The 14,210-nt window shown below is 35.3% G+C and overlaps 1 protein-coding gene across 2 annotated transcripts in view; it reads left to right on the forward strand.

Annotated features, from left to right (window-relative positions):
• The window catches only part of LOC148953599 (uncharacterized), a 185,728-nt gene that overhangs the window by 100,093 nt on the left and 71,425 nt on the right, over positions 1-14,210 (forward strand). For both annotated transcript variants that reach the window (XM_089088603.1, XM_089088602.1), the window contains exon 10: positions 13,043-13,097. In XM_089088603.1, the coding sequence (XP_088944729.1) occupies positions 13,043-13,097 (55 nt within the window). The remainder of the gene's footprint in view (positions 1-13,042; positions 13,098-14,210) is intronic.

The following is a 14,210-nucleotide window of genomic DNA, read 5'->3' on the forward strand; positions in this document are numbered from 1 at the left end:
TAATAGCATGTTGGTTATACGTAATCAATTTATAATCATTTTGTTGCATTCACTTTATTATATTCACTAGAAATTGACGATAAAAACCAACATTTCTCTCTATGGCTATTCAGTACATCAAGTCAATACTTGGTATACAAAATTTAAGTTAAACTGATTTAGTATTTTCCTCAGTCAAACTAGAATACAAACGTAATGAATATTCCATAGGTCTGAATATTCATTAGCTTAATAAGAAAAAGGATAAATATTACATTTTGTAGATATTGTCTTCAGGGCTCTCATACATACTGGATTTCATAGCTTAGTTCCATCAATATCTCACCCTTTTTAGGCAAAATTCATTCTTATTTATAAAGTATGCAAGTATTCATGTGCAAGTAAATTTTGATGAAAAACCTTAAAATTAAAATATCTTGTATAGTAAGAAACTACGCAAACTATTATTATGTAGATGGCAAATGGATTTCCTGGGTACGTGGAGAAATCCATGGAAGATAAGCATGAAGGGTGTGCTAAAACACAGGATGGCTGTCCCCCAAACCTCCACTGCATTTCCTGGCCGAAGTGTCTCGAAATGGAAATCAGCGCCGCCGGTTTGGACTTTATGAGTCTACTGCCTGTATCTAAGGGTCTATTTTAATTTTTTTGTATCCAAATTGATATTTGGGGCAATAAAAGAGAGTCTATGTCTGATAGGTTAAGTAGACGCCATGGATATTTACTTTGAAAGCAATGCAGAATATCATTAAGAGTTTTCTGTGTAACAAAACAAACTATATATTGGTTTTCTATGGATGAAAGTTCCTCGTTTATTGGTTCTGCTACTTTTCTTATTAAGGCATCAGTAGCACATATCAAATTTTCTAGAGGCATAATGTGATCTTTCCCTTAAAATTGGTTGCAGATTAAAAAAAATAAAAAAAAATAAAGAAAAAATATTGTATGTTTGTCAGCTAAATATTGCAATGTCTTAGTAGAGACGTCAAATTTGTGTCTGGGAAGTGGGGGAGATATTTCCCTAGATTTAAAAAAAAAAACACCTTTTCTTAGGGTTCTTTCAATAAAAAATGTTTTTTTTTGGTATTTTTCTTGAAAAAAATAATTGAAACAAATATCTCCCTTCCTAAATTTTGAAATATATTCCGTTCCCCTTTTATTTGCGTGGCACTTAGGCCTTACTACCTACCTTGGGTTTTATTCCTAATGTAAAAACTGCCATGGTTTAAAAAACTCTTTCCTCGGACTTCTCCTCGAACCTCGAACGTCATGTCATCTAAGCCTCTTAAAAGATTTTTTTTCTTTCTGTTGTGTGTTTTCTAACTACGAACCTGGTTCTTGCCAAACAAAGTCTGACAGTTTGTCAGCTCTTATTTTTCAATGATTTTCTTTGTGATATCAGGCATCTGTTCAAAATAATATACCGGCATAAGCTGAGTAGCCCAAAACACAGTTATGCAAAATAAATAATAGTTTATATAGCTTAGCAAACTAAATTATAGATTTTATTGTTTCCTGTATTTTAATAAAAATTGTTACTTGTATTTCGGTTTCTAATGACAAGGGCTGATCTTCCGTTTCAATTTGTTACAGCAGATTGTTTGATCCAAGACTTCCTAAAACTTGATGGAAGGTTGCAGCTCCTTCCTTCAACCCTTTTTATTACACTTAAATTGAATATTCATAAAAAGTGCTTGAAAAAGTATGATCATTCTTGAAATGAAATATCCCATAAATTTTATTTAAAGAGGGTTCCAAAAAAAAAAAATTCAAAAGAAAAATACGTAGAAAAAACTTTATTATAGGGAAGCTCCCAGAAACGGAATTAGGAAGAAAATGCCAATAGAAAATTAGTAACCATTTAATATTATGAATAAGTAGAAAAAGACTATGTATTAATGCTTAATTCTCGATAAAATCTGTTTCCTGGGGTAAATTTCTCACCCACTCCACACTACCTGAAGACATTTCCTGGTAGACCTGATGACCCCTCTTCCCTGTCTCTGCATCTTTATTCCGCTATGAATCCGAATGTAATATTTTATGTTTCATGGAAAGAGATTTTCTACTATAAGAGGAGTGCTATCACACTCCAACACCAATAATACAGTTAAAGTAAAAAAAATATTCAAATGAATGTTTAAGGATCAGAGATAGATTCCTACGCCCTTCCGAAAACATCTTCTATTTTTAAAAGCTCGTGGTAACTAAATATAAGTAAGAGTAGTGAGAACGGTAACGGTCCAGGGCGAAATCGTATAGCCTACCAAACACGTTACATTCGGGCCAAAAGCTGTATGCAATACTGGGCGAACATGTAAGAATTATGCAAATAAAATACATTTTTGATACCCGTTTTCATGTAGGTCAATGATCCAAATTTTGATGTACGCCCAGTATCGCATAACATTAAATGGCCTTAACTTAGGATATTCGGATAAAACCAGATGACAATAATAAGAATATTTTTGTTTGAATTGAATGAAACAGGTGAATAGTTAAAACTTTAATTAATTACAATCTAAAGGTAAGTCTGAGGGAATGGTGACTCCCACGCCACATTATATAAATGTCAGAATATGATTAGAATGTATTAAACCTTCACAAGTTTATTGATTCGATTGAGCTAGCTTCACTTCTTGGCTATAGTCACTGTAATACACAAGTACCAAATGAGGAGTGCAGCTAATATAAGATACTGTTTGGTATTGGAGTATACATAAAGTTGAAACAAATAAAGTCGTAGGGACCGAGAAAAGAACTTCAATATACAAATTCAGAACAATCCTTAGAAATCCAGTACAATCCCTAGAAATCAAGTATTGCGGTGGATAACGATCCCAACCATCAAGGACCCCACCATCAAGGACTCGAACCACCAATGACCCCAACCTCCAAGAGTCCCAATACCCCCTTTCACCCCAGCTTTTTGCCCCCTCCCCAGTTTTTATACTTTTTTTTATCTGTTTTTTAACTTTTGTTTTCTTTTTTAAATTTTTTTATAGATTTTTTCAACTTTTTCTTACATGTCTTAAACTGACATGAAATATACTTAAAAAAAAAAAATCACATTTAATATATTCAAAATACAAAATTAGAATGATATAGATATGTTAATCATGATTTTTACTATTATAAAAATAATGTTTGTAGCACCACTTTTCTTTTCTTTTTCTGACTTGGAACTTTTTGGGATTTGAAAATTATTCAACTTTTTTTATTATTTTTAATTATGCGGCTGTATCAGTGGCGCTCTATGGCTACTCATCGACGCTACTTACTTGTGCTTACTTGTACTTATTGCACGTTCACTGAAACGTAATTGAAAAGTCCTTATATCGTTGATGATGACACTCCCCCCACAGCCTCAAGGGAAGGATTGTAAGTTATAACCTGGGGGTATATAAGGTTTTATAGAAAGCGTTGTCGTAGAAACTTCAAAAAGGGCTCATTCGGTTTGAAATTGAAAGCGCTAATGCTCTATTTAACAGTCGAAAGTAATTGAAGGGCCACTAAAACCCCTCTCATGCACATCATTTCCCCAAACACATCCAATCAAAATTTTGAGATAGAAATTTTGTTCAACGTAGTTGAAAGTTCTGGAAATTCCATATTTGCCAGCGAGGTCGTATAAACTTCAAAAAGGACTCATTCAATAGGGAACTGAGAGCAGTGCCCTTATTAATAGTCAAAAGTGATCGGAGGGTGAATACCCCCCCCCCATACCCATCATTCCCAAAAACACTTCCGATCAACATTTTGATCTAGCCATTTTGTAGAACGTAGTTGAAGGGTCCGGAAATTATGTTTTTGAGTATGACAACCCCACACAGCCCTCAAGGCTAAGGTTGTAAATTATGCCCTGGGGGTATATAATGTCATATGGAAAGTGTTGTCGTAAGAACTTCAAAAAGGGGTCTTTTGATTTGAAATTGTGAGGGTTATTGCCCTTTTTAATAGTCGAAAGTAATCAGAAGGAGAATCACCCTCCATTTCCCCCAAAATTTCCGATCAACATTTTGGTATGGTCATTTTGTTCAACGTAATTGAAAGGTCTGGAAATTATGTCTTTGAGGATGAAAACCCTCCCCCCATAACCCTCATGACAAGTGTAGTAAGTTATGCCATTGGGCATATAACGTTCTTATAGAAAGTTTCGTTATAGAAGCTTCGAAAATGGCTCATTCGATTGGAAATTAAGAGAACCAGTGCCTTTTTTATTGGTCGAAAGTGATCAGAGGGCAAATGTCTCCCTCCACACCTATATTTTCCCCAAACACTTCCAATCAAAATTTTTATATAGCCATTTTGTTAAGCCTATCAGATAAGTCTAGAAATTTTGTTCTTGAGGATAACAAATCCCCCCAGCCGTCAGGGCAGGGGTTTTAATTTATGCCCTGGGGACATAGAGGGTTTTTATAGAATGTTTGGTCATATAAACTTCAAAGGAGGCTCACTGGATTGGTGATCAGACGCTCTATTGCTGTCTGTTTAAGAGTCAAAATGATCAGCGGGCAGCTATTTCTCCCCCTACACACACGTCCTATTGTCCCAAAATGCGTCTAATAGAAATTTTGAGATATCCATTCTATTGAAAATAGTCTATATGTCATATAACAAGGCTTTTGGGGTTGAAATAAACCCCAAAGATTAGGGGTGAGGGTTGCAATTTATGCCCAAAGGGTATTAAAGGTTCTTATGGAAGGGATGATTGTTTAACTTCAGAAGAGGCTCAGTCTTTCTCCCTGAAAAAGACTATGTCAATATAAAACGAACAGAAATTAATCAAAAAAACTTTTTGCACAAAATAATTTTTTTTAAAGTAAAGAACTCCATTAAACCAAAAATGAACAAAAATAGAATCAAATAATCTACCATGCAATCAAGTATCACAAATCAGTATCAATAAATAAAAGTAAACCAAAACAAACAGAAATTAAAATAAGTCAAACTCAAAACGAGCAGAAACTAACCTGATTAGGGTTATAAACATTATTCTTTCTAAAAGCTAGAATATAATTTTTAGTTTACTGAGAAAATTCTTTTAAATGTTTTCACTTTTATAACTTTAAGAAATCAACAATTAATTAATATTTTAAGGAATAAATATCAGCATATGTATATTAAACTAACAATGCACATTTTTTCAGTAGATGCATATGAATTTTTTTCAACTTTATGCATACTCCAATACCAAATAATATTTTATATTAACCAGACTCCTCATATGGTACTTGTGTATTATAGTGACCATAGTCAAGAAATGAAGCTAGGTCAATCAAATCAATCAACTTGTGAAAGGATGAAAATATTCTAATCATATTCTGATATTTATATAATGTTGCGTGGGAATCACCATTCCCTCAGACTTACCTTTAGATTGTCGGCAATTAAAATTTTCACCGGTTACATTCAATCTAAATAAAAATATTCTTATTGTTGTCAAGTAAGACCATTTAATGTTATGCGATACTGGGCGTACATCATAACTTGGATAATTGACCTACATGAAGACAGGTTTCAAAAAGGTATCTCATTTGCATATTTTTTACATGTTCGCCCATTATTGCATACAGCTTTTGGCCCGAATTGGTAGGTTGTAAGATTTTACCCTGGACCGTTACCATTCTCACTATTAGTAAGGAGTGACCCGGTTTAATGGAAACTTATACTATAAAACCAGAATGTTAGCACTAATAGAATTGGCTTTTGAATCAAAAGAGTTGGCTTATTATGCTGATTTCAAATATATAAGTTTCATTAAGTTTAGTTCTACTCATTAAAGGCTACGAGCCTGAGAAAATTTGCCTGATTTTCGAAACAGGGAGAAAAAACCCAAATGTCATAGAATCTTGATGAAACTCACATCCTCATATTCAATGGATTAGAAAACCCTACTGTAGAGGTTTCAAGCTTCTATCTACAAAAATGTTGAACTTTGTATTATTTCCCAGAAGAAAGATCACGTATGCGTGTTTATTTTATTTTTTTCCAAGAGTGATCACATCGACCCAGTGGTCCCAAAATGATGGCTCATTTGAACGAAAATTAAAAGTTCTAGTTCTCTTTTTAAGTTATAAAAAAAATTGGAGGGTACATAGGCACCCTCCACCGCCCCTTTTTTCCAAAATAGTTTGATCCAAATTGTGAGATAGTTATTTTGTTCATCATCATTGAAAGGCCCAATAACTATGCCTTTCGATATAACGTGACTCCCCACTGCCCTAGGGGAAAGGTCTTTAAGTTATAAAATCTTCTCATTGTTTACGCATAGTATTTATTATTGGGAAGTATGTATAAATTTTCGTATGGGGGTTTGACGAATTTTCTGCAGGGTGTTTTTCCACGGAGAAATTTTTCATGGGGAGGGAAGTTTCCAGGGGGTGAACTTGTCAGGGGAAATTATACACTGGAGGAATTTGCCACAATTCCTAAACAAAATTCTTTTTATATGTCTTGCTTTTTCTTTTCAGTCTCAATTTTAAGCGCTGGTTTGTTAAGGATAATTGTCAGGGGTAAATTTTCACCAGGATTGAATTTTGTAAAGGATTTCCTTGGAGAGGGGAATTTCACCTTGGAGTTGGGGCCATATTTCCTGGTATTATTTAAAAAACGATGATAAATGAAATAAAAAAAAGTTTTTCAACTGAAAGTAAGGAGCAAAATTAAAACTTAAAACGAACAGAAATTATTAGGTATATGAAAGTGATTGCCCCCTCCTCAAAACCTCGTTATTTATGCTAAAGTTTGAATTTTGTCTCAATTCTTTGCCCCTTCATATACGTAATAATTCATTTTCGTTTCAAGTTTTAATAGTACTTCTTACTTTAAGTTGAAAAAACTTTTTTTTTATTGAATCATCAGAAGATTTAAGTAAAGTTACTAAATTTTAGCATAGAACCCAATTTTGAGGCTTTAAGCACACACCCATGCCCACACAAAGCCTAGTTAGTACTCTTTCATAAGGGCTTATGTGCATTCGTGCACACCTATACATAATTAAATCCATCTTCAAATGAACAAAATTAATTTCACGAAGCTTAAAAATAAATATCTATGTTAACCGTTTATTTTGTATGGATTACGTGCGTCTTAAAGACTGAATTTGCTGCAGCATGGCATTACTGTTTCTGAAACTGGAAAACTGAACATATAGCTATTCGATGCTATTAAATTGGTTGGCTATCTCAAAAGTTTCATGTTGATGGCTTTTTGCATTCTCTGGTCCTAAATCGCCTTTTTGTTCCAGAATGGTAGAAAATGCATTTTTTCTGTTGCACAATTTTTTTACTATTTCAAAAGACTGATAACACTTTCAATGTTCTTTCTATATAGCCTTTCTGTGATATTACAGAACTATTATCATGATGCGGCTACCCCAGGGAAAACACAAACAAGCAAGCAAGCAAACAAGCAAGAGTTCGTGATGCCCATTCTCGGAAAAACATAGAAAATTTCGTTTTTAGTTAGATAGGGCGTCGACGGGCTACAACAGAGTTTCATGATGTGCTAAATTTGGCGGTGAGATTTACAACAAAATGTCTAGCCCGTTTGATGCCGTTTCTCTCTTTCTTGTAAATGGGGTAAATTTTCTCAGGCTTTTATGTTTTGTTTGGTAAATTCAAACTTAATGAATTGTATCCATTTCGAATCAACATAAAGCGTTGATTCTTTTAACATACAGATTGCCATGTATAATCTTCTTTTAGAGTTCTGGTCACTATAACCAAAGAATTGTTTCTTAATTATACTTCATTGCCACACACTGTCAAATGCATAAAATAAAGTAAGGTCAAGACTCAGTCTTTCCATTTTGATGTCAATAAAGTCCAAGTTCCTGGGAGTTGTTGTCCCTTCCTCTTCTTGAAAATTTTCTAAAATGCTAGAGATACCCCCAACTTCTTTATATTTTCTCTTTGGAACCTTACGAATATAATCTTTTATGCTAAAAAGAAAAGAAAGGATTATGCAGTTATCACGCCATAGCACCTTTATTCAGGCTACTCATCCTATATTCGTCCAAACTGATAAATATTAGAAATTAATGTATTGTTTAACCCCCCCAACACTGTTTTATATATGTCTGGAGGCTCACGAGGAGCTAGAAAATCAGGCCATAGAAATTTAAGTTTTTTGAGACATCAGGTGCTATCCCCTACCTACACCATGATCCACCAGCTACCTCAATAATAGCTGACGGGCAAAATATAAATTCTTTCACATAATCTTAGCAAACATTGAGGAAATCAACTTGGTTAAATGAACCATCAAAAAGTTCGTGGTAAAGAACTGTGAGTAAGGAGCGACCCGGCTCAATAGTAGCCGAAACTCTAGAAAATGAAATTTTGAAACCAATAGATACAACAAAAGAATTAGATTTTAATGCTGATTTCAAATATACAAGTTTCATCAAGTTTAGTTCTACCCATCAAAAGTTACGTGCTGGATAAATTTGCCAGATTTTTGAAAAAAGGGGAAAACACCCCCTAAAAATTATAAAACCTTAATGAAAATCACACCATCAGACTCAGCGCATCAGAAACCCTTGCTGTAGAGGTTTCAAACTCGTATCTACAAAAATGTGGAATTTTGTATTTTTTTGCCAGAAGAAAGATCACGGATGCGTGTTTATTTGTTTTTTTTGTTGTTTTTTTCTCCAGGGGTGATCGCATCGACCAACTAGTCCTAGGATATCGTGGGAGGGCTCATTGGAACGGAAATTAAAAGTTCTAGTGCCACTTTAAGTGACCAAAAAACGGAGGGTAACTAGGCCCCCTCTCACGCTCATTTTTTCCCAAAGTCACCCGATCAAAATTTTGAAATAGCCATTTTGTTCAGCATGGTCAAAAATATAATAACTATGTCTTTTAGGATGAGTTAATCCCCCAAAGTCCTCAGGGGGAGGGCTGAAAGTTATGAACTTTACCCAATGTTTACATATAGTATTGGTTATTGGGAAGTATACAGCCGTTTTCTAAGTTAATTCGTAAGTTACGCATATTTATTACTAATAAAAACGTTCGTAAATAAAATTAAGCAACTGTCGAGAAAGCCATTTAACCTAGTAAAAGTAAAATTAATATGAAAATTTTTTTTTTATTATTCATGTACGGTGAGCCAAAATCAAAACATGTATTAATTCAAAAACGTTCACAAATTAAATAAAAAAAAACAAGTTTTTTAACTGAACGTAAGGAGTGACATTAAAACTTAAAACGAACAGAAATTATTCCGTATATGAAAGGGGCTGTCCCCTCCTCAACGCCTCGCTCTTTACGCTAAAGTTTTACTCTTTCTCACAACTCAATTGTTTTTAAACAATGAAAAACTTTAGCGCAAAGAGCGAGACGTTGAGAAGGGACAGCCCCTTTCATATACGAAATAATTTCTGTTCGTTTTAAGTTTTAATGTCACTCCTTACTTTCAGTTAAAAAACTTGTTTTTATTTAATCGTTTAACGCTTGAAACAGTTGAAATCAGGTCCTATTGCAAGGCCTCAACCATAATATTCTACTGTTCCTAGCCAAGCGGAGAAACCTACGTACTCCGTTATTGTGAAAAGTATTCCCGCCGAGTTGGACTGTCCACAAAAGCGGAAAGACTTCATTATGAACTTAGCTCCCGGTGAACAGTTTGCTGACTCTTCATTACTAAAGCGAAATAGTACAGAATAGCGTCTAACAGTCCCTTCAAAATAAGTTGCCGAGAAGATCATATCGGCCTTGAACGAGCAGCACAATGCTGAAACTAAACTTCGAACGCCCCAGTTCATCGGCATAGTAAAGCGTATCCCCACATATACGTCTCCAGACGTCCTGGCGTCATTGTCTCAGGACTGTGTTAAAGTAGTCGATGTGGCAGCACTAACGCTTACAAACTGTACTACTCGACCAAAGTAGCTCTCGAAAATGCTATTTTTAACCCAATCAAAATTAGTGTTGAACTTTTTCATATTGAGGAATTCCTTTTTCTGTCGCGTCGCTGCAACAGGTGTCACGGTGTAGGGCGTTTGGCTAGCCAATGATCAAAGCCTGAGGTGTGTAGCAGATGCTTTAGCAAAGAAGATTCGAGTAGCACTGCTACACCACGTCAGGGGCCTCTCCGCTGCCTGAACTGCAACACCGACAAACATACATGCTATCTCGTTTTGTGTCCAGAAAACCAGAAACTGTTAAAGCGTAGATCTTTCTTCCGAAATGGCCAATAAGCTCTCAGTTTTCTCGTGGAGTATAAATGGAAATTTTGTGAATAAAATTCCTGTGATTAGTGATGCTATTAAGACTACCAAAGTTTTGTGTATTCAGGAGAACTTCCTTATCTCTAATAGCTTGGCACTGCTCGTTATCGACCCTGGTGTTAAGCATTTTTCTGTATTTGCAAAGAGACTAAATTACCGAGGAAGGCCTTCCGGAGGCCTTACTACCTTTCTTATAAGCAGTTTAAAAGCAAGTATTTTTGACGAATGTGATCAGTTTATTGCAGTTCGTGTAGAGAATTGTGATATCATTAACGTGTATATGCCGGTAGATTATCGCGATGATCAATCTGAGCGGAATTTTGTCCTTGCTTGCGGTAGGCTGTCGTCGTGTCTGGACAAACTTAAGCTGTTACATATTCCGAGTGTTATACAAGGTGATTTTAACTGTGGTTTAGCTTCTGATAACCAGTCATCTCGTGCGTCCCTCCTTCACGGTTTGCTTGATGATAATTCTGAGATTATTATGAAAGATTGCCCTTTCACTTATATCCACGCATCTTCAAGCACGTCTAATCTTCATCACGTAGTTATTTCCCATAATCTATGTATCCTAATTGCATCAGTACTAACCAAATACCAACTTTCAGATCACCTACCTATCACTATTAGTTTTGAAACGCTTACCCCCCCCCCTTCCCTCCCAAAACCCGCGAATTGATGCCCCAACAAAATCACACAAACAAAGTTCACGCAGGGAGTGGAGTAAAATAGACAGAATTAAATTTATTGAAACATCAGATGCTATCCTTCAAAAATATATCCCCCATTTCCCCTACTATGCCGCAATTCACTACAAAGCGACCAAGTGAGAACGTCACTAAACGTTTACTGCGCTGCAATTTGCCACGCACTTCTAACTGCTGAGAGCGCTGCAGTACCTCTTACTCGTAGCATCTTCCAAAAATGGTCTGAAAAAGCGGCTCTGGTCGAGTCATGCTCGGGAGCTAAATTCTGGTTTCATATTTGGAAGGATTGTGGCCAGCTAAAGCAGGGTGTCGTAAACTACTTTCGCAAATCAACAAAGAAAGCGTTCGCTGAGACCTTAGCTAAGCATCGTAAAAAGATAGTTGAGGAGACTTCTACAAAGGTAAGTCAGAACCTAAATGAGCTGTGGAAGTTGGTACCCCGATTGGCAGCCTCCTCCTTCTCACTGGCGTCTGTGGGTAATATTCCGGCGTCGGAGTGGTATGCCTACTTCGATTCGGAGCTCATGCCTCCGGATGCGGGCTTGAAGCGGAAGTTTGAGCAGGAATTAGATAAATTTCTTGCTGGGACACCTCCTAATGATTTTCTCGTCCTTCTTTCAGCTGTTGAACGTGCTATTAAACACCTGAAATGAAAACTGTCTTTCGGGATCAATCGTATAAGTGCAATGCATCTCAAGCATGGGGGAACTCAGCTCCGAAATCATATACATCTGCTAATACAGATGATTTTTACTCAGGGGTGGTACCGTCTACTTTCCGAGTTGGGTATCTAACACCAATACCGAAGAAAAGCAAGCTGCCCATACAGTGCTCATTCTTTCGCCCCATTACTGTCTCCACTACTTCTGTGCTAGCTTTTCAAGTTGATTTTTATTGATTAATTAACGGAAAAATGTTATCCAACTCCTAATCCGTTTTACTTCCAGCCTGGTGTGGGATGTACGGATGCTCTTGCAGCTGTGGCTAATTCCTTTGTTGTTGCAGATAGAAGTGGAGACAGCCTAATACTAGCTGGACATGACATACACAGGTCTTTCGATTCTTTAATACACGCTGAAATGCTTCTTTTTCTACACCACGTGAAAGACTGATCCTGATAAGAAAAGGAGCCAGGCAATGAACTGTAGCATCCCCCACATTATTCAATAATTACGTTCTGGATTCTGAAGCACAATGCCCATCATCATGTATTTTGCAAGCTATGAACTTGTTGTTGGTCTGTTACGAAGATGACATCCTGAATGTGAGTCGCACGCTGCAACGAATTTCAGAGATTTTTGAATTTCTGGCCGAGAGGTATGCTTGGATTGGACTTGAATTTAATCCGAAAAAATCAGAGGTTATATTGTTTAATTGGAAAGATGAAACCCGAAATATTAGCATTTCTCTTGACAGCATGCCAATCCAACTGTCTAACCACATAACCTACCTTGGACTCCTGATTGGCACTTCTATTAAAGACACACGTCAGCTTCTACTTTCAATTATACAACACCGCATTTGCCCTGCTTATGCGACATTTATCAAGGCCAAACTTCATTTCAATAGATCCATCCTTGCCACATTGTACGATGTGATTGCAATCCCTCACATTCTATACTGTACACCTTTTTGGAAAATATTTACTCAAATAGATAAAAATAAAATCCGCAGCACTTTTTTCCGGTTTGCAAAATACTTACTCAGAGTCCCGCCTTGGACCAGGAATACAAAAATAATCAGGATTTACAATATTACGGATCTACTGAAAGTGGCAGAAGAAAAGATTGTTACACTCAATAGCAATCATCAAACTCATCAGTGGTATCCCATACTAACCCAGTAGTTTTCATTAGTATTGTGAATTTTCTTTTCTCCATATTAGGTTAAGTGCAAGTGTCTTGTTTTGGTTTTCTTTCTTTTTCATTATTGTTTCTGTTGAAGGGTCTTTTCGTTTTTCATTTTCATATTTTATTTTATTTTTGCTCCTTCTGTGTTTCTTATATAAACTTGACGGGTTTACAATAAATTCCTTCATTAGCAGTTTTATGCCAAATAATTTGATGCAAAGCTTAATGGTATCTTTTCAAAATTATAGATCCAACTTACGATCCATATGGTGGAAAGGTTACCATTCAACTGAAGTCGGAGAGGTAGGAATTTGTTTTATAAACAAAATGTATTACTTTTTGCTTTTTGTTAAAAGCTGCTGACGATTCTTTGAAATTCATTAACAGTTGACTGTTCTACATATATACTAAAGCCTTTAAAAATGATAAAGGCAATTGTAAATGATTCATGTAAAAGCAATGTATGACAAACTTAAAGTCAAACATCACATATTAAATTTCCTCCTGGATTTTACCCTCTTCTCCTAGATTTTTTAAAATATTTTTTATGCGGTAATTTTATTGAAAAAGAAAAAAAAATTAAATCATCCGCACACAATTTGAAAAATTCCCTAGATTTTGTAAAATACCTTTTATGCGGTAATTGTATTGAAAAAGAAAAAAAATGAAATCATCCGCATACAGTTTGAAAAATATTTTTTTGGTCTTCATGACAAAAGAAATTTAAAAAAATGTTTGTCCCTCCGGGATTTTTGTAACTAGCTCCCCTAGATGATACGGAACGGACCACAGGAGAACCCGTTGGGTTCTAATAAAGCAGTGTTCATTGGTTTAAATTTCTGAAAAATACTTGAGAAAGATTCTGGCTGGCTTACGATAGTACTTCACAGACGTAAACCAATAAAATTAAAGCGCCCCAGAATTATAGCAAAGAATAAGCTGATTCTCTCCATGGTCTCTGCTGACCAATCATCACTGCAAAGAAAAGGCGGTTCAGAGAATTAAAACAGTAGTGGAGAAATCCTCGAAAAGTACAGAAATCAAAATCTACAAAAGGTGTCGAAAGAAAACAAAATTCAACGGTCAACTGAAACTAACTAAAGAATATTTTTATTTCCATAGTTTTTTAGTTCACAAGATTTTAGTTCACAAAACTGTATATTTCTTTTAGCCTATAATTTTCCATGAATACATAAATAATGCTTGAAATAATTTTGAAATAGGAAATTTCAAATATTTCAAATTTGAAATATCTGGAAACTTGAAAATACTAAAATATTTTTGCAAAACATTTAAATTTAGAACAAAAATTGGATCTATTTTGAGAACGGACTTTAAATTTCTGATATTTGAGCTTTACTAGTTTTTGGACGACTAGCATAGTTCATTGTCTGAAAAGAATGATAATTTTGCATT

This window comes from Artemia sp. Qi Xiang Cuo, chromosome 4, assembly GCF_049724085.1.
Source record: "Artemia sp. Qi Xiang Cuo chromosome 4, ASM4972408v1, whole genome shotgun sequence".
In the NCBI taxonomy this organism is placed as follows: domain Eukaryota; kingdom Metazoa; phylum Arthropoda; class Branchiopoda; order Anostraca; family Artemiidae; genus Artemia; species Artemia sp. Qi Xiang Cuo.